This window comes from Heterocephalus glaber, unplaced genomic scaffold (genome assembly GCF_053883595.1).
Source record: "Heterocephalus glaber isolate CG9 unplaced genomic scaffold, H.glaber_assembly_v1.0 deba00001532, whole genome shotgun sequence".
Classification (NCBI taxonomy): Eukaryota; Metazoa; Chordata; class Mammalia; order Rodentia; family Bathyergidae; genus Heterocephalus; species Heterocephalus glaber.
Window position 1 is genome coordinate 22739647 of NW_028258330.1, and position 22070 is coordinate 22761716.

General features: G+C 37.5%; 1 protein-coding gene across 1 annotated transcript; it reads left to right on the forward strand.

Moving 5' to 3' along the window:
* The first annotated feature begins 12596 nt into the window (after positions 1-12596).
* On the forward strand, positions 12597-14432 carry Defb128 (defensin beta 128). The gene is made up of 2 exons (XM_004840612.3): positions 12597-12731; positions 14083-14432. The coding sequence occupies exons 1-2, from the start codon at positions 12683-12685 to the stop codon at positions 14316-14318; spliced, it is 285 nt and encodes a 94-aa protein (XP_004840669.1). The 5' UTR covers positions 12597-12682; the 3' UTR covers positions 14319-14432.
* The last annotated feature ends 7638 nt before the right edge of the window (positions 14433-22070 follow it).

Consider the following 22070-nt stretch of genomic DNA (forward strand, 5'->3'; position numbering starts at 1 on the left):
GAAAAAGAGAACTATAGGCCAATCTCACTCATGAACATAGATGCAAAATTCCTTAATAAGATACTGGCAAACAGAATGCAGAAGATCATCAAGAAGATCATACACCCTGATCAAGTGGGATTCATCCCAGGGATGCAGGGATGGTTCAATATACAAAAATCAAGGATAGAAGGGAATGGGATTAATATGAGAAAATGGAAAAATAGGAACAAAATCTTTGTAAATAGGGAGGAATGGAGGGGTTGAAGGGAGGGCTGGGCAAGGGTGAAAAATAAGAACCAAGAGAGACTATGTAAAGGTGGAAATTTCCAATAATGAATGTCATTATATTGTATACCTAAAATGTACCAATTATTAGAATGAATAATCGATAATGTAAAATAGGAATAAAAGGTTGAAAGGGGTAAGGGTAGTGGGAGGCACAGGGGAAAGGAAAGAAGGGAAAGGAAAAAATGATGAGAAATGGAAAAAATGGAAATAAAGTCTTTGTAAACAGGGAAGGGTGGAGGGGGTGAAGGGAGGGCTAGGAATGGGGAAAAAATAAGAACCAAGATGCATTATATACAGGTACACTTCCCAATGAGATATGTAATTTTGTTGTATACCTACAATGTACCAATAAAAGAATTTAATACAAAAATAAAACGAATCCCAGCAGCATACTTCATGGACTTTGAGAAAACAATCCAAAAATTCATTTGGAACAAGAAGAGACCTAGAATAGCAAAAGCAATTCTAGGCAACAGAGACATGGCAGGGGGTATCACAACCCCCAACTCAATGCTATATTACAAAGCTACTGTGATAAAACAGCATGGTACTGGCAAAGAAATAGACCTGAAGACCAGTGAAACAGATTATCAGATGCAGAAACAACTCCAGATACACTCAGCCACCTCATCTTTGACAAAGGAGCCCAACACCCCCCACTGGAGGAAAGATAACCTCTTTAATAAATGGTGTTGAAAAAACTGGATTTCAACTTGCCAAAGATTAAAACTAGACCTATTTCTCTCACCATGCACTAAACTAAAATCGAAATGGATTAAAGATCTAAATATTAAAATAGAAACGCTGAACCAGCTGGAACAGAGGTTAGGTAGAACTCTTGAAGACATCAGTGTAGGAAAAGATTTTATGAACAAGTTGCCCGTGAACTAGAACAAACAATCAACAAGTGGGATCTCTTCTTACTAAAAAGTTTCTGCACAGCAAGGGAAACCACCAACAGTGTGAAGAGACAACCCATAATGCTGGAAAAAGTTTTTACCTGATGATCCTCAGACAATGGTCTACTATCTAGAATCTATAAAGAACTTAAAAAAAATCACACCTCCCAAATTTAAAGGCCCAATTCAAAAATGGGCATCTGAAATGAACAGACATTTCTCAGACAAAGAAGTAGAAATAGCAAATAAACATATGAAAAAATCTTCAACATCACTGGTCATTTGAGAGATGCAAATGAAAACAATACTGAGATTCTACCTCACCCCAAAAAGAATGGCTGCTATCATGAAATCAACCAATAACAAATGATGGCGGGGCTGTGGGGAAAGAGGAACATTGCTCCGCTCCTGTTGGGAGTGTTGACTGGTGCAACCCCTGTGGAAATCAATATGGAGATACCTCAAAGATCGAGGCCTGGAAGTTCCATTTGACTGAGGTATTCCCCTGCTGGGTATCTTCCCCAAAGAATTAGAAGAATCATACCACAGTGATATATGTGCCCCCATGTTCATAGCAGCACAGTTTTTGATAGCTAAAACTTGGAAACAGCCTAAATTCCCATCAGCTGGAGACTGGATAAAAAAAACGTGCCTGTGTGGTTTTTTTAAACAAAATAGAGTACGGGCCGGGGATTTAGCTCAGTGGTTTCGCTGCCTGTTGCGCAAGCACAAGGACCCAAGTTCGATCCCTGGCACCCCCCCCCCAAAAAAAATAGAGTACTACTCAGCCATTAAAAATGAGAAATTAGAGATATTTATAGCTAAATGGATGCACATTGAGGCAATACTCTAAGTGAAATAAATAGGACACACATGTGTAAATACTGAATAGTTTCTCTAGTATGAGAAACTGAAAATGTAAATAAGGATTAAAAGGTATAATAGATAGTGTGAAATAGGAAGAAAAGTGGCAAAGGGGAAGGGGAAGTGGGAGGGGTAGGGAAAAGGAAAGAAGGGAATGGAATTAACGTGACAAAATGGAAAAATGGAAACAAAGTCTCTGTAAATAGGGAGGGATGGAGGGGTTGAAGGGAGGGCAGGGGAATGGAGAAAAATAAGAACCAAGAGAGATTATGTAAGGGTGCAAATTTCCAATGATGAATGTCATTATATTGTATACCTCAAATGTTAAAAATAAAATAAAATTTTAAAAAAGTACCAAGATATATCATGTAAAGATACAAATTCTCAACGATGAATGTCATCATATTGTGTAACTGAAATGTACCAATAAACTTAATGAATAAAATAATATCATTACCTTAATGGGTGATACATTTCAACCAGGGGTTAGAGTATAATAACTTGACAGAAGTTCATGTTCAAAAACATAAGCTGTCCTCAGGAACTCTTAAGAATTACAGGACACTTTGAGCAGTGGCCAAAAAGTAGATCTTTTCAGGTGAGTTCACAAGTCAGTGACATTTGAGTAGCAAAACATTCCTTGGTCATCCCTCACCAGCTTGTGTACATTCAGATTATACTTGTTATCTTTACATTTTTAAAGCTGCCCCACAAGGATGACAGTTTTTAAAAATATATATATTTATTGGTACATTTTAGGTATAAAATACATTTACATTTATCATTGGGTGTTTGTACCAGAACATGATGCAACTTAGTTTTTATTTTTTCTCCCATTACCTGTGCACCCTTCACCCCCTCCACCCTTCCCTATCTACACAGAGTTTGATTCTATTTTTTTCTCATATTTTTTTTCTTTCCCTTCTTCCCATTCCCCTTGCCCTTCCACCATCCCCAAACCCTTGGACCTTTTCTTATTTCAAATTATCAGTTATTCATTTTAATCATTTTCATCCTTATTTACACTTTCAGTTTCTCACACTAGAGAAACTATTTGGTATTTACACCTGTGTGTTCTATTTATTTCACTTAAGCGGATGGCCTCAATATGCATCCATTTAGCTATAAATGTCTCTAGTTTCTCATTCTTTATGGCTGAGTAGTACTCCATTTTACATAAAAACCACATCTTCTTTATCTAGTTTCCAGTCGATGGCATTTGGGCTGTTTCCAAGCTTTAGCTATTACAAACTGTGCCGTTATAAACATGGGTGCACATATATCGTTGTGGTATGATTCTTTTAATTCCTTGGGGAAGATTCCCAGGAGGGGAATAGCTGGGTCAAATGGGACCTGTAGTCCTAGTTCTTTGAGGCATCTCCATACTGATTTCCACAGTGGTTGCACCAATCTACATTCCCACCAACGATGGAGAAGGATTCCTTTCTCTCCACACCCCCGCCAGCATTTGTTATTGGTTGATTTCTTGATAGCAGCCATTCTTTTTGGGGTGAGGTGGAATCTCAGTGTTGTTTTCATCTTCATTTCTCGAATGACCAGTGATTTTGAACATTTTTTCATATATTTACTTGCTGTTTTTACTTCTTTGTCTGAGAAATGTCTGTTCATTTCGGATGCCCATTTTTGAATTGGGTCTCTGAATTTGGGAGGTGTAATTTTTTTCGGTTCTTTATATATTCTTTTTTTTTTTTTAGGTATCAGGGATTGAACTTGGGTCCTTGCGCTTGTGCAGCAGGCCGCGAAACTACTGAGCTAAATCCCTGGCCCCCTATTCTTTATATATTCTTGATAGTAGATCTTTGTCTGAGCTACAGCTGCTAAACATTTCTTCCCACATTGTAGGTTGTCTCTTAGCTCTGTTGGTAGTTTTTCTTGCAGTGCAGAAGCTTTTTAATATGAAGAGATCCCAGTTGTTGATTCTTTGTGCTAGCTCCCATGCCACTGAAGATTTGTTCATAAAGTCTTTTCCTATGCCAGTGTCATCAAGAGTTCTACCTAACTTATCTTCCAGCAAGTTTAGTGTTTCTGACGTAATATTTAGATCTTTAATCCACTTTGATCTTAGTTTAGTGCGCGGTGATAGGTATGGGTCTAGTTTTAATTTCTGACAGGTTGAAATCCAGTTTTTCCAACACCATTTATTAAATAGGCTATCTTTCCTGCAATGAGGGTGGTTGGCTCCTTTGTCAAAGATGAGGTGACTGAGTATGTCTGGAGTTGTTTCTGCATCTTCTAATCTATTCCACTGATCTTCGGGTCTGTTTCTTTGCCAGTACCATGCTGTTTTTATCACAGTAGCTTTGTAGTATAGTTTCAAGTTGGGGATTGTGATGTCCCCAGGCATGTCTCTGTTGCCTAGAATTGCTTTTGCTATTCTAGGTTTCTTCTGTTTCCAAAAGAATTTTTGGATTGTTTTCTCTAGTTCTGTGAAGTATATTGTTGGAATTTCAATTGGCATTGCATTAAATCTATATAGTAGTTTTGGAAGTATGGCCATTTTCACTATATTGGTTCTTCCTACCCAGGAACAAGGGATATCTTTCCATTTTCTTATATCCTCTTCAATCTCCTTCTTCAGAGTGCTGTAGTTTTCAGTGTAGAGGTCTTTTGCTTCCTGTTAGGTTGATTCCCAGATATTTCATTTTTTAAAATGCTATTGTAAAAGGAATTATTTCCCCAATTTCTCTCTCAATGGGTCTGCTATTTGTGTATAAAAAGGCTATTCTTTTTTGAGTGTTGACCTTGTATCCAGCTACTCTACTGAATCTGCCAATTAGGTCTAGAAGACTTTTGTCTGAGTTTTTTGGGTCTTCTATGTAAAGTGTCATATCATCAGCAAATAATGACAGTTTCACTTCTTCCTTTCCTATCTTTATTCCTTTTATTTCTTTCTCTTGTCTAATTGCTATGGCTAATGTTTCCAGAACAACATGGAACAGGAGTGGTGATAGTGGGCATCCTTGTCTTGTTCCTGATTTTAGTGTGAAAGTTTTCAGTTTTTGACCATTTAGTATGATGTTAGCTGTTGGTTTTTCATAGATAGCCTTAATCAGGTTGAGATAAAGACCTCCTCTTCCAATTTTCTGTAGAGTTTTTATCATGAATGGGTGTTGGATTTTGTCAAATGCCTTTTCTGCATCTATTAAAATGATCATGTGGTTTTTGTCTTTGACTCTGTTAATATAGTGTATTACATTTATTGATTTACAGATGTTGAGCCATCTTTGCATCCCTGGGATAAATCTGACTTGGTCAGGGTGTATGATCTTCTTGATGACACTCTGTATTCTGTTTGCCAGTATCTTGTTGAGGATTTCTGCATCTATGTTCATTAGGGAGATTGGTCTGTAGTTCTCTTTTTGGGTTGGGTCTTTCCCTGGTTTTGGAATCAAAGTAACACTTACTTCCAGGAATGAATTTGGAAGCCTTGCTTCCCTTTCAATTTCCTTGATGAGTTTAAAGAGTAATGGCATTAGTTCTTCTTTAAATTTCTTGTAGAATTCAGCAGTGAAGCCATCAGGATCTGGGCTTTTCTTTGTTGGTAAGTTTTTAGTACATTTTCAATTTCACCCATTGTAATTGGGGTGTTTAGAATTTCTATGTCTTCTTCATTTAATTTTGGCAATTCATATGTATCTAGGAATCTGTCCATTTCTTCTGTGTTTTCCATTTTATTAGAGTACAGGCTCTCAAAGTATGTATTGATGATTCTCTGGATTTCTGCTGGATTTGTTATGGCTTCACCTTTTTCATTCTTAATTGCATGGATTTGAGCCTTTTCTTTCCTTTTTTTGATAAGGTTGGCTAAAGGTTTATCAATTTTATTTATTCTTTCAAAAAAACCAACTCTTTGATTCATTGATTTTTTTGTATCATTCTCTTAGTCTCCATTGCATTGATTTCTCCTCAGATCTTTATAATTTCCTTTCTTGTACCAGCTTTGGGTTTGTTCTGCTCTTTTTCTAGGAGCTTGAGGTTCTGCATTAAGTTATTTAACTGAGTTCTCTCTGTTGTCCTAATATGGGCATTCACTGCTATGAATTTCCTGCGTAGAACTGCTTTCACTGTGTCCCACAGATTCCTGTATGTTGTACTGGCATTTTCATTTACTTGTAGAAATTGTCTGATTTCTTCTTTAATTTCCTCTGTCACCCATTGGTTGTTCAGGAGGGTATTGTTCAATTTCCATGTGTTTGTGGGTGTTTTGCAGTTTCTTATGTTATTGATCTCCAATTTTATTGCACTATGGTCTGATAATATACAGGGGGTAACGTCAATTCTTTTACATTTACTTAGATATGTCCTATGAGCTAGCATGTGATCTATTTTGGAGAATGACCCATGTGCAGCTGAAAAGAATGTGTATTCTGATTTTCTGGGGTGGAACACTCTGTAAACATCTATTAAGTCCATTTGTTCAATAGCTTCATTTAGTTCTAGAATTTCATTGTTAATTTTTTTCCTAGTTGATCTATTTGTGATAGAGGGGTATTGAGGTCCCCCACTACAATTGTATTAGTGCTTATTTGGTTTTTCATGTCCATTAATATTTGTTTTGTATAGTTTGGGGCATTTGTATTTGGTGCATATATATTTAGGATTGTCATCGCTTCCTCTTGGATTGTTCCTTTCACAAGGATGTAGTGACCATCTTTGTCTCTCTCAATTAGTTTTGGTTTGAAATCTACTTGGTCTGCAAATAAGATTGCTACGCCTGCTTTTTTCTGGGTTCCTGTCATGTGGAGAACTGTTTTCCATCCTTTTACTTTCAGTCTATGGATTTCCTTTTGAGTTAGGTGTGTTTCCTGTATACAGCATATTGCTGGGTTTTGCTTCTTAATCCATTCTGCCAGTCTATTTCTTTTGATTGGTGAATTGAGGTCATTAACATTGATAGTTATAATTGACAGATATTGACTCATCCTTGTCATGATGTTTTACTGTTGTTGGCTCTTTTCTTATTTTCCCCCCTTTCGCTTTAGTGTCTTACCTTGCATGGTGCCTTCTCTCTGCTGGGCCTCATGGAGTTGTGACCTTCATTGTCTTTTTCTAGGATATTGCTTACAATTGTTTGGAGTGCTGGTTTGGTGTTCATGAAATTTCTCAGGTATTCTTTGTCGTGGAAGTATCTAATTTCCCCATTGATTTTGAAAGATAATTTTGCAGGATACAACAGTCTAGGTTGGAAGTTTTTTTCTTTCAGGGCTTGAAATACTTCACTCCAGGCTCTCTTTGATTTGAGGGTTTGTGTTGAGAAATCTGCTGTGATTCTGATGGGTTTTCCTTTGTAGGTGATTTGTTTCTTTTCTCTAATTGCCTGTAGAATTTTGTTCTTCTGTTGGCTTTCTGGGATTTTGACTATTATATGTCTAGGTGTAGATTGTTTTTGGTCATGGCTGGATGGAGTTCTATATGCCTCACTTATCTGTATGTCCAACTCTCTACCTCTGTCTGGGAAGTTATTTACTATTATTTCTGTGAACAGTTTTTTTAATATCAATTGTACTTTCTCCTGTTTTTTCATGGACTCCTATGAGTCTTATGTTACTCTTCTTTGCATCATCTAGCAGCTGTTGGATTGATTTCTCATGGTCCCTTACTATCTTTAATAAATGTCTGTTTTCATGGTCCTTAACTGCAATCCTGTCTTCTATATCTGATAGTCTGTCTTCAGATTCTCTTAGTCTGCTGTGCATGCTTTCAATGGAGTTTTTAATCCCTGAATATCTGTTTGAATCTGTCTCATGGATTCTGTTTCTTTCTTATGTTGAGCGATCATGCTTTCCATTTCTTTTTTATGTTGGACATTCATGGCTTCCCGCATGTTTCTGATCTCATCTATTTTCTTATCTGTTTCTGCTCTAGAGCTTCTAATCATGTCTTTCACTCTGCTCACCATGTCTGTATTTATCTGGGGGATTATTTCTATTTTGCATCTGCTTTTTTTTTTGTTAAATTCTTTTATTGGTACATTTTAGGTATACAACACAATTACATTTCTCATTGGGAATTGTACCTTTGCATGATGCATCTTGGTTCTTATTTTTTCCCTATTTCTAGCCCTCCCTTCACCCCCTCCACCCTTCCCTATTTACAAAGACTTTATTTCCATTTTTTCCATTTCTCAGCATTTTCCCTTTCCCTTCTTTCCTTTCCCCTGCCCCTCCCACTACCCCTACCCCTTTGGAAATTTTCTTCCTATTTTGCATTATCGATTATTCATTCTAATCATTGGTACATTTTAGGTATACAATATAATGACATTCATCATTGGAAATTTGCACCTTTACATAATCTCTCTTGGTTCTTATTTTTCACCCTTGCCCAACCCTCCCTTCAACCCCTCCATTCCTCCCTATTTACAAAGATTTTGTTCCTATTTTTCCATTTTCTCATATTAATCCCATTCCCTTCTATCCTTTCCCCTACCCCTTCCCCTTCCTTCCCCTTTGCCCCTTTTCTTCCTATTTCACATTACCTATTATACATTTTAGTCCTTATTTACACTTTCAGTTTCTCACACCAGAGAAACTATTCGGTATTTATACATGTGTGTCCTATTTATTTCACTTAAGAGTATCACCTCAATGTGCATCCACTTAGCTATAAATGTCTCTAATTTCTCATTTTTTATGGCTGAGTAGTATTCCATTTTATTAAAAAACCACATTTTCTTTATCCAGTCTCCAGTTGATGGACATTTGGGCTGTTTCCAAGTTTTAGCTATCACAAACTGTGCTGCTATGAACATGGGTGCACATATATCACTGTGGTATGATTCTTTTAATTCTTTGGGGAAGATCCCCAGCAGGGGAATACCTCTGTCAAATGGGACTTCCAGTCCTAGTTCTTTGAGGTATCTCCATAGTGATTTCCACAGTGATTGTACCAGACTACACTCCCACCACCAGTGGAGCAGGGTTCCTCTTTCCCCATAGCCCTGCCAGCATTTGTTATTGGTTGATTTCATGATAGCAGCCATTCTTTCTGGAGTGAGGTGGAATCTCAGCTTTGTTTTCATTTGCATCTCTCAAATGACCAGTGATGTTGAACATTTTTTCATGTATTTATTTGCTATTTCTACTTCTTTGTCTGAGAAATGTCTGTTCATTTCAGATTCCCATTTTTGGATTGGGTCTTTCAATTTGGGAGGTCTGATCTTTTAAAGTTCTTTATAGATTAGAGATAGTAGGCCTTTGTCTGAGGAAACACAGGTGAAGATTTTTTTCCCACATTGTGGGTTGTCTCTTCACACTGCTGGTGGTTTCTCTTGCTGTGCAGAAGCTTTTTAATAAGAAGAGATCCCACTTGTTGATTGTTTGTGTTAGTTCACGGGCAACTGAGGTTTTGTTCATAAAATCTTTTCCTACACCGATGTCTTCAAGGGTTCTACCTAACCTCTGTTCCACCTGGTTCAGAGTTTCTATTTTAATATTTAGATCTTTAATCCATTTTGATTTTAGTTTAGTGGATGGTGAGAGATACAGGACTAGTTTTAATCTTTGGCAAGTTGAAGCCCAATTTTTCCAACACCATTTATTAAAGAGGCTATCTTTCCTCCAGTGAGGGTGTTTGGCTCCTTTATCGAAGATGAGATGGCTGAGTGTGTCTGGCATTGTTTCTGCATCTTCTAATCTGTTCCACTGGTCCTCAAGCCTGTTTCTTTGCCAGTACCATGCTGTTTTTAACACAGTAGCTTTGTAGTATAGTTGCAGGTTGGGGATTGTGATACCCCCTGCCATGTCTCTGTTACCTAGAATATGCATCTGCTTTGTTACTTCCTGTGCTATCAGTTCAGGGTGTCCAAATGGTTGCTTATCAGAGTTTTCCACTTCATTTCCCCAGAATTTCCTTTTTGTGGTGTGGAAGACTGCATTTGTGCCATGCTTAAATATCTTCTCATTTTTGTTTTTGGTACTGTCCTTGATTTAATTCCTGGGTTGATATTTCAGGATTGCTTAATGTAAGTATCTTTGTTGCTTTTGTTTAAAACCCCTGTGGAATGTTTGCTTTTCAGAGGTGTCTTCTAGATATGGCTTGTGTTTGGGTTTTGAGACTCTAATGACTCTGAAGCTATTATATTTTTCTTATACCAGGAAGGAAAACTAATTAGATCAATCACAACATGTTAGCCCAAATGACATAGTCAGCAATACTATAGCATCAAGCACAGCTTAGAAAATGACAGTTTGTGGTAGTTATTAATCTATCACTTTTAATTATGTGAGTTAAATTAAAACCAAGGACCAACCCAAAAGAAGTTTATAATGAATAAACTCTTCAATATAGCATCTTTCCCCTTTGGGGTGGGGAGTGAAAAGGAGTTGGCGAGGGAGGGACAGGTAGAAAGAACAGGTAAGATTAACGGTGAGGCCAGAAGACACAGAAAAATCACACAAACTCTAAGAAGTTGTTAAAGGCAAGAGAAAATGGCAGAATGAAAGAACAAAGATGTGAATAGAATGACCTAACAGCAACAGGGAGGCTAGATACCAAATTTACTTTCCTTTAAACCTAATGATAATGAAGAGAAGGAAAAAGAGAAGAAAAGAACAGCAAGGGAAAAATCCGAATTCAGTGCAGAAAGGAACAAATGGGTAGATAAGGGGCAATGTGGGACAGTGAGAGAATGAGAGAGCGAAAGAAAAGATAAAAGAAAGAAAAGAAAGAAAAGCAAAACTTTGAAGAGTAGAAAAAAAGTAATAATTAAGAATTAAAAATAAGAAAAAAATGTTTTCTTTTTTGCAAATAGCAATAGAAATTATGGGCTTCCTTCAGGGTATGTCTCTGTTGTCACAGCAGGCAACGTAGGGATCCCTGTGCATATACAAGTCAATGAGTCTCAGCAAGCCAGCAACAGACCAAGTACAGTGGTTTGATGTGCCTTTATTGTAGAGGTTCTCTTTACTTTCCTGCTGAGCTTCAGTTTTCTTCCAGGAGCCTGAGAAGCCCTCTTTCTGTTACTAACTTCTGCTCTATCTTGTGGCGCTCAGGACAAGGGTCTTTATAATCTCCTGTGCCTCTGTAGTGTGGGACCAGGTAGCAGAAAAGCCAGAAGGTAGGAGGTGCGGGGGCGGGGGGCGCCTAAGCGGACCTCACCGTGCCATGGGCGTGGCCCGGGACGGCCGCAGGAGCTTCAAGCTGCTTGTCTGGTCTCACCGGAACGGTCGGACGGTCGCCGCAGTTTAGAGAGCATAGGGTGGGGGTGGGGCTGCAAGGCCCGGGCGGATGACAGTTTTGTAAGCATTTCCCCATCTCTCGATCATGGTACACAATGTTAATCAATCTTTTTCAGGGAGGTCAGACATAACAAAGGGATTTATCTTCAGACTGGGCTGTGGGCAGTTACCAGTTATGTATTGTCTTAAAGAAGAAAGTCTATTTCTCATCTTTGTCCACTAATGCCTAACTTAACCCACTTCCCTTCCTGCAGTGAATCTTGGATATGTATGCCTCTGAAATGTGGCTTGGTCTTTGGGTCCAGAAGCAGTAATAGATGACATTCAAGAAACTCTTGGTGGAGGGCAAAACACTGAATAACACAGCATGCTTCCCTATGCATGGTCTACGAGCAAACCAATCATTGAACAAATATTTTAAGGGCCTTTTCTGTGCCCAGAAATGGTGATAGACTGGTGAACACACCAAAATTTTCTTCTTAAATGAACAGAATATTTAAAAGAACAATGTGAAAAAGTTTCAATGCTATGTAAAGAATTAAGTCATATGTCTTTCCCTCTATGCCCTTTTTCTTTCTTAAGCTTACTACCTGGTTTCTGAACCTAACCCTATGTCTGTGATTGAAATTGTGGACACTTGGACATTGAATTTGGTTTTGAAAAAAAATGAAAAGTAAAATAGATGGAGTGCGTGCGTGGTGGTGGTGGTGAGATGTAATTTGTGAAGAGGGATTTAAATGTGAAGTGAAACAGGTGATGGAAATATCAAATCAGGTAGGGACATTCAAACTGTTTTGACAGAAATGTAAATGATTCCATGAGTAGCCCTGCAAGAGCAGAGCGGGACTAATTTACAGTCAGTTGAATGAAGAGATTTTTATCTTGTAAAAGATTTCAGTTGTAGAATCGTCCTGTGCTACATGGGCAAGGTGTTGTGGAAAGCTCTCAGATAACATAGATTTATCTACCCCCAACCAAAAGCAATTGCATTTCTAGAATAATTGCCTGGAAGTTTCATAAATTTTAAATGTTATGATTAGATATACTATGTGTCTACTTTGATGATGTAATCTATCTTGCAAAATGGGTTACTTTCGTGACTGAGACAAAAATCAGAGGAACAAGGCAGGACTGTTCCATCCAAACCGGGGCACATAACCAGCCAAATGACCCAAATGGCTGACAGCCAGGTGGAGAAATCATAGTTTCTGCTGTCTAGAGTTCACATCCTGAGGAAAGAGGCGTGATGGAACATTCTGTGACTGGGAATTTTGAGTTTGGGGATGTGAGTAGGGGTGAAATTGCACTTCCTGCCTGTCCATGGGAGATAAAATCAGAGCTGGAAGTGCTGATAGTGCTCAAAGCCCCGGGTCCTTTTGAAAGACTGTGTGACACAGACCAGTGGACAAAGAAGGCATCCTACCTCTTTCTCTTGGAAAATCCATAAACATGAAGCTGTTTCTGGTTCTCATTGTTCTGCTGTCTCAGGTACTCACAGGTAACTGTCCAAATGTACCATAAAGATGTAGGAGATATCACTGCTCATACGAGTGGGGACAAGACCTTTGAGATTGTTGCTCTCTGGCCAGTATCATCAAAAGTGCCTGTTTTCCTGGGCATCTGTCTTGAGTCTGTGTCTTAGAAAAGAGCAGCCAGGGAAGTCAGAGGAAGGCTGTATTCTTGAGTCCTCTCCAAAGGTTATCTAGAATTAACTTTTGGATGCTGAACACAGTTTTCACCCAAGAACCTGGCCATCCCCTTCCACTCAAGTTTATGTTCCATCTGTGCTACAACAGTAATGGGGATGGCATACAGTTAGTTTGATGTCATGTCCATGTGAGATTAAAATATATCTTCATCATCATGAGTGACTTATTCCCTTTGGATCTCAATTTTCACCTTTGTCAAGTGTAATGACTCTATTTCAAGTGAGGATTATAAAGGTGGGAAATGTGAAGCACCAAGTTCACAGTAGGAGCCCTATCAGTGAAAGGTACTTTCTTCCTAGCAAGGAAGAAGGCAAAGAAGGGTCTTTCTGGGGCTCTCAAAATACACCTCTCTAATCTTCAAAGACATTTCACATATTGTGAAATCTAGAATAGGGAGAATACATCTCTGACTCTATCTTTGTGATGTGTGGGCTGATCTGTGAATTAGGTGAAAATTAGGATGAGAAATAAGAATTTTAGGACCTGAGTATATTACTGCAAATAGGTGACAATTTGGATCTCAAGGGGGACAGATATTCATGGAACTGAGTTTGATCCCCAGGCAAAACATTTATCTGAGATTAAGAGGTAAGTGGGGGGAAGTGAGAGGAGGAGCCAAACCCTGGAGGAGCCCTGCAGGCTGGACAGGAGAAGGAGTTTTCAGCAGCACTTATTGTTAAGACCAAGGATCTTGGCAAGGAGAGATCTGCTGTCCATATAAGTGAATGTGAGGCCCAATTATGTGGTTACTTAAAAAAATCTTTCTGTGATTTAAAAGAAAAGTTGATTTGACTGAATGGTGCTGATGGTGACAAGTTAGTGCTCTCCAGTGACATAGAACTGAGGCATTGCTGACTTTGGAGCATGGAGCAGAGATTTCCAGGGTCCTTGGGTTGTAGTATAGCCCTGTAACCAGGAATTGAGCTCTTTTCTTTGTCATATATGTTCCAATGTTCCCCGTGCCAACTAGGCATTGGCCCAGAGCCTGGGGTTTTGACTGTCCTTCATTTGGGATGATTTTCTCCCATCAGCATACAGCTCACTTTGGGACTACAGGAGGCCATGACTTGTGGGGAACCACATGCCTCTTCTGTTCATCCTCAGAAATTAACCTGTTCCTATGATTTTTCCTATGCACAGCTTGGGCAAAACCCCCAAGATGCTTTAATAATGTGGCAGGCTACTGCAAGAAGAAATGCAAAATGGGGGAAATATCTGAAATGGGATGTCTACATGGAAAATTATGTGGTGTCAATGAAGAGGAAAACAAAAAATACCACAAATCCCACCAACCACCTCCACAATCTGATCAGAAGGTTGCAGAGGTGTACGACTATGTCATTTACCCCACCGTCACACTTGTTTCGATCCTGTGAACCAAGCACTTGATTCCTTCGTCTCCACTTGTCCTAAATCAGATGCAAATGAAGCCCAGCAGGTAGCAGTCAGAGATGTATCTACTTCCTTATGTGAACTTGATTCCTCACTTAATAAAGTCCTATGCTTTTGCCTATATTTATTTGTTGATTTTTTACTCATTTTTTGAATACTTCAAACATGAATAAATAACTGCCATGCTCAAGGCGCTACACTAGTGAGACAGGGCACAGAGACATGAAATGAACACGTTAGGAGGGGTGAAGACTAGCATGTTCTATGCAAGACAATATTTCATAGAATCTCAAGTATTTCTTTTCTTTAGAAAAATTGAAATTGCTTATGCCTAAGAAGATCTGAATGCCTCAGGTAGCGCTCTCTCTCTCTCTCTCTCTCTCTCTCTCTCTCTCTCAATATAAAGGGTTTTGCTAACAACCAAGAATTCATTAAAGGGAGGAAAAATATTTGAACATTTTAATAACATTTATCAGGGCAGATCTGATGGGTAGTGAAGACAGCTAGTGATAATTACAATATGTCATTCAAAACTCATTTAATGTGCTTGCTCCAAATCCTTTTTCAGTAGCAATTTGAACATTTAGTCGATATGATTGTTAGACAAATGCTACAGTTAGGATATTTGAAAGCATTGTATATTCTGTTTATTCAATGGTGTGAAATTTAAAGCCTTGTGAATGAGGGGACATATTTAAGAATCACTTCATGAGCTAGATAGAATTGCAGTAGGTCATGATGGCAGGAAGTGCTCTTCAGATGAGCAAAACAGAAACTTTTGTGGTAACATCAATGTTGTTGCTTGAGTTAAAACATTGGCTGTAAATAACTTATACACTAACATTTATTCACATGGAGTAAAGAAACTGATAACTTTGTTCCTCTATGAGCAGCTCATCATCTTATTTTACTGGGAGGGAGGACAGAGACGCAAATATTTAGATGGAAATATTACAGTTTCAAAAGCACACAATAACCTTCCTTTTAATAGCTATGGCATTTAAGAATTCTGGGGAAGTATATAGAAAATAATGACTGGACTTCATTGCAGCTTTTAAAATTTTTGTTGGGATTTCGTCACTATAGAGACTAATGTATGGATATTTTCAACTGAATCCTGAGAGTCTTAGTAATAGGGATCACGCAAGAAAACCTTTCATTGTAACATTCTCTTTTTCTGGGTTTCACCACAGGTCCACCAGGGACATTTTAGGGTGTGTCCATTCTGTCATTCTGACACAAAGTGCGTCTGCCCATTGTTTTTAAAATATATACCCTACATTAGTCCCCTGATGAATTAGATATAAGATTCCATTTTGGTTGAGTTAGTGTCAGGGAAGTATCTGTAACCAAACAGATAATTAAGCCTTGAATTCTACTTTGATGAGATGGATCTAGTCTTTGACTTTTCCCCTATTATCTTGTATTCCTTCCATACTCATAGGGGAGGTGAGGATAGGCAGTATTGTTAGGTCTCCTTTTCTGTCTTATTTTTACATAAAAATAAATAAAAGTCCTATATTGCTATCATTTACCCTTTTGATACAGGCAGTATTATTGGTACTTTTTTTTTTGGATCTGTCTTAGAACATTCTCAAAAATCTTACTCACATATCATTTTAAATTATTTTTTTATTTCGGTAAAGGAGTAATTTTATATGTTTTAAATATTATGATATGCTAGTTTTAAAAATTCCTTTGTTTTTGATTAATGTGTAACAGCTGTATGTATTTATGGGGTACAGCATGATATGTCAACACAAGAATACCCTGGTCAAATAAGGGTAATTAACATTTTCATTTTTTAAATTATTTCATTATGTTTGGAATTTTGAAGCTCTTCTAGTTCTTCATAAAATATATAGTAGCTATTTTGAATTATATTCTCCCTTTTGTACCGTGGAACCCAAGAACTTATTCCTTCTAACTGTCTTTTGATATTTATTATCCAACCTCCCACTCTTGCCTCCCTTACCACCCATCTATAGCAATCACAGTCATACATTCACACTGACATTTCTTAAACTTCCACATTTGAGAGAGACTATATTATATTTGTTCTTCTGTGTCTGGCTTATTTCACTTAACATAATATCTCCCAGTTCCATCCATCTTGGTGAAAGCAACAGAATTTCATTCTTCTTTATGGCTGAATGATGTGGTCCTTTTATCATCTAATTAGCATGTTATATACAATACTTATTTCATAATGTTGTAATCACCACACCCCTATTTGGAAGAAGGAAGAATGGAGAGCACACAGAAATCACTCGCTCATAGCAACTTGAACCACACTGGGATGTGTGATATACCCCGTACTCTGGGGGTGTAGGGTGGAAACCTTCCTTGATAAGGATTCAGTTCTGCTCTCTAAGAGAGGCTTCACAGCCCAATATTCTGCACAGCTCAGGGCTCTTCCCTCTGAGATGTCTCACCTTTATCACCCTCCCTTGGCCACTTCTGAAGAGGGCCTTGGAGACTACCATATTTCTATCTTGATAGACAGTTTGATTTTCATCTTGCTTTCTGCCTTTAGAAATTTGGGGCCCAGATGTTTTTATATAGTCTCATTAATTTCATGCTCATTAATTTTTTTGCTAATACAGCTCTCTCAAAAAATTGTGAGTTTTCTATACCTTTGATTCCAGGCAAATTCACATATTAGAATATGTATCTACAGTTTTTTAAAAGACATAATTTTCTTTGTAGATTTAATGGATAGATCATTTTAAAATTGCCAACCTGTTACAGATACAGTTTTTTTCTTAGTTCCAACAATTTGAACCACCTAGTTCTTTAAGGCTCCTAGATCAAAGCTCATGAGAGGTACCAGAGATATGAGTCATTTCTACCCATACTTACCACCTCTTCTTAGAAAATTTCCAAATAGCTCTTCTCAGCAAAACCTATTCCTTTTTTTCCATTTTTTCTTTTTTGTTGAGACAAGGTCTTGCTATGTAGACCAGGTTGGGCTCAAACTCTCAATCTTCCTGCTTCAGCCTCCTAAGTGCTGGGATTGTAGGTGTGTGCCACCACAGCCAGAATCAGAGAATTTATTTCTCTGGATACTGGCAAGAGACCAAAGGACCAGATAACCTTGTAATCTTGGATGAACATAATTGGACCAGGGAGGCAACAGATGTATGTGTAGAGGCTGAACCTACTTCTTTGGATATCCAACTTGGATCTAGTACACCAATGAACAAGAAAAGATGGAGGGAAAGAAAAGAAGGAAGAAAGAAAGAAGAAAGGAAGGGAAAGGGAGAGAGATTGATAGATTGACTTCTGGTTCCTTGTTCTAGTCTTTTTGGCTTCATGTGATTGCTAAATATATATATATATATATATATATATTGGTACCGGGGATCAAACTCAGGACCTTGCGCTTGTGAGGCAAGTGCTGGAACCACCGAACTAAATCCCCACTAAACATTTTTTGTAATAGTCCCTCCTTTTCTGAAATGAGTTTGATGAATTCATATTTCTTATAGCCTGACATCTTACACATGACAAATTGTATATAGAACAAGTTCTTAGGCACAGAGTTATAAAAAGAGAGGGGTTGCTCCTTAGTAAAACTTAATTAGCAAAGACTAGAATAATGACAATGACAACAATTAAGGTCCATTTCAACAGTTGTTTCTATACCCAAGTACTTAAAATAAGATATGATCAAAACAACTTTATGATGATATTGTGCTTTCTTGGATAAATTCTAATTTAACCTTAGTTACTCAGAAGCTCTTTGGGATACGTAAATATTCTTCACCCTGGTTTGGTACTTTTCAAATTTTGAAAGATTAGTCAATTGATACTACCAGAAAACATGACTAAACTACTAGAAAATAATTATAAGGAAAAAAATTCACACATTACCACTAAACAGTCCCTATCCAAATAACACATTATCTATCAGACAAGTATAAAAAGCCCCGGTGTCATTTAATGTTATTTTCTGATTCCAAGGATCAGGTCACACAAGCACATCTGAAATTCCTCTACTGTGTCAACTGGGAAACATGAAAATGCCACGATTACAATCCTTTAGCATTTTGCACTATGTCTCAACATGGTACGAGTTGGAGGACGATTATTTATAGTGTCTAAAAAGTAAAATGAATTATGGTTCATAGTGAAAATACAGTTGATTGACTTGAAGTACTAAAATTAAAAATAATTTGTATTCTTAGTTCTAATTAGTGGTATGATAATTCAATACATGTATATAATGTGTTACCATCAAGTCAGGGTAATCAGAATCTTCATCTCCTCAAATATTTATCATTTCTATATGTTGGAGACCTTTCAACTCTTCTCTTCTAGCTATTTTGAGTATGTAAAGAATTATATAGATTACAGTTACCATACTGTGCTATGGAACACTACAACTAATTCTTCCTATCTAGTGATTTTGGAATTCATTATCCAGTGAATCTTTGTATATCTCACTTTTCTCTTCCTCAATCCTTCCTAGACTTTAGAGACCATTATTCTACAACACTCATAAATATGAACACATACTATGAATCAATTTTTAAAAAGTAAGCCAGGTGTTCTGGCTCATGTCCTTAGTTCCAATACGGTGGGAGGCCAAGGCAGGAGGATTGTAAGTTTGAATCCTGCTTGGGTAATTTAGTGAGACCCTGTCTCAAAATAAAAAACAAAAACGTCTGGTGATATAGTTCAGTGTGAAGGTCCTGAGTTCAATCCCCAGTGCCAGAAAATAAAATAAAATGGAAGATAGTGAGATAATGTCTATAACCACTCAGCATTAACTTGGCACATTGTAAATTAGCAGAATAATAAATAATGCCAATATTGTAAAAAAGGAAAAATGTCTTTATATGTGTTGTTAGAGTCAATATCTCATCCTAATGCATTTATAAGGTATATTTTCATTGTTCTTTATTTAAACAAACTGCTGAAATTTATTATTTTTCCCTTCCATAAAGTCACTTTTTTTTCAAACAAAAAGGATAGTGGTAAACATTATCATGACAAGAAGGGGGGAAAGTTGCTAAGTTGAGAAGAAGAATGCATATCAAGCAACACAACTAATACAACACACACACAACCTGGAGTTTACATAGAACTTGGCTATATTTTTTATTCTTTATGTTTAAAAGTTTGAAAAGTACAGTGAATAACTGGAATTTATTATGATTAAAACTTTAGTGCTTTCTGTGGGCTGGGGATTTAGCTCAGTGGCACTGTGCCTGCCTTGCAAGCCCAAGGTCCTGAGTTCAATCCCCAGTACAGCAAAAAAAAAAAAAAAAACCAAAAAACTTTAGTGCTTTCAAAGCCACTGTCAAGGTTAGCAAAATAGCAAAGAAGAAACATCTATTTGAACAACCATCCACACACAAAAATATCTTCACAAGAGCTAAGGAACGCTGATGAGAGATGCAGCTCTGGGGCCTAGAACAGAAATAAGAAAAGATGCACAGAAGAGGGCAAGAAGGATCATTTTACATTACTTACACCACCCTTCCCTCAATCTCAGCCAGCACAGCCAGGAGAGAGACCTTCCATTTGGGGGAAGCAGAGGGACATGAGCACCAGACATTACCTCAGTCCTTCCCTGTATTACTCAGTTTCTCCACTACTGAGACATACCAAATACCCACAACCTAAAGGAAGAGCGTTTAACTTAATTTGCTCATGGTTTCAGTCCATGGTTGGCTAGCCCCAAGGCAGAGACATAACGGCAGAAGGGAAGTAATCATAGCCGCTTAGTTCGTGGTGATCAGGAAGCAAAGCAGGGAAAGAAAACAAGAGGAGAGAGCAAGGGACCATATATAGAATCCAAAACCACATCTCCTTGACTCACCCAGACACATCCAGGAGCTTGCTTTTCTAGACTATATTTCTTTTTTTTTGAAATTAATTTTATTGGTACACCTTTGGGTATACATAATGGTCACATTCATCATAGGGAATTTGTACCTGTACAAATATCTTGATTCTTCTTTTTTCTCCTTTGCTCTCCTCTCCCTTCAACCCTTCTTCCCATCCTTATTTACAAAAGCTTTGTTTCCATTTTCTCCATCTATTCTTTTTTTTCCTTTTCCCTTCCTCCCCTTTTCTCTTCCCCATCCTTTGTTCTCCTTCCCATTTGAACATTTTCTTTCTACTTCCCAATACCTATCATCCATTTTGGTCCTTATCTACCCTTTCAATTTATCACACAGGAGAAACAATATGATATTTAAACATGTGTGTTCAACTTATTTCACTTAAAAGTATAGTCTCAGCTGGGGATTTAGCTCAGTGGTTTTGCTGCTTGCTGCGCAAGCGCAAGAACCCGAGTTCGATCCCCAGTACCAAAAAAAAAAAAAGTATTGTCTCAAGGTGCATCCATTTACCTAAAAATGTCTCAAGTTTATCCTTCTTTATGGCAGAGTAGTACTCCTTTGTATAGAGAAACCATATTTTCTTTATCCATTCATCCATTGATGGACTTCTGGGCTATTTCTATGATTTAGCTATTACAAATTGTGCTGCTACAAATATGGAGGTACATATGTTGCTGTGATATGATGCTTTTAATTCTTTTAGGAAGATACAAAAAAGGATCAAATGGAGCCTCTAGTTTTAGTTTTTTGAGGAATTTCCACACTGATTTCCATAGTAGTTGTACAAATTTACACTCCCACAAACAGGGGAAAAGGGTTCTTTTTTCACCCACAGCCTTGCCAGCATTTGTTATTGGTTGATTCCTTGAGGATAACCATTCTTTCTGGAGTGAGATGGAATCTCAGTGTTGTTTTAATTTGCATTTCTTGAATGACCAGTGATGTTGAACATTTTTTTATGTATTTGTTTGCTGTTTGTACTTCTTCATCTTAGAAGTGTCTAATTCAGATGCTCATTTTTGTATTGGGTCTTTAAATTTGGGGGGTCTGTTTGTTTTAGTTCTTTATATATTCTAGATATTCATCTTTTGTCTGAAGAATAGCTGATAAGAATTTTTTCCCATTCCGTGGATTGTCTCTTCACTCTGTTGGTGGTTTCTTTTGCAGTGCAAAAGCTGTTTAAAACTGAATCAAGAAGGCATAAAAATTCTAAATAACCCTATATCAGTCAATAAAATTGAAGAAGTAATTTAAAAGTTGCCAGCAAAGAAAAGCCTAGGTCCTGACAGATTTACTGCTGAATTCTACAATTTATTTAGAGAAGATCTAATTCCACTACTCCTCAAACTCTTTAGTGAAATTGAAATGGAAGCAATACTCTCAAACTCATTCCTGGAAGCAAGGATTACCTTGATACCAAAATGAGAGAAGGATCCAACCAAAAAAAGAGAATTACAGGCCAATTTCCCTAATGAACACAGATGCAAAAATCCTCAATAAGATACTGACAAACAAAAGGCAGCAAATCATCAAGAAGATTATACACTATGACCAAGTAGCATTCGTCCCAGGGATGCGGGGTGGTTCAACATACACAAATCAATAAATGTAATACACCATAATAATAGAACCAAGGACAAGAACCACACGATCTTCTCAATAGATGCAGAAAAGCATTTGACAAAGTCCAACACCCATTCATGATAAAAACCCTACAGAATATTGGAATAGAAGATCTTTATCTCAATCTGATAAAATCAATCTATTACAAACCAATAACCAACATCATATTAAATGGTCAAAACCAGAAAGATTTCACTCTAAAATCAGGAACAAGATAAGGATGCCCATTATCACTACTCCTATTCAGTATAGCTCTGG

Excerpts from the sequence above, each read along its gene's own strand:
- Defb128 (XM_004840612.3), top strand. The coding sequence starts at position 12,683 with ATGAAGCTGTTTCTGGTTCTCATTGTTCTGCTGTCTCAGGTACTCACA. Across the intron at positions 12,732-14,082 it reads GCTGTCTCAGGTACTCACAG|CTTGGGCAAAACCCCCAAGA; the intron begins GTAACTGTCCAA and ends TCCTATGCACAG.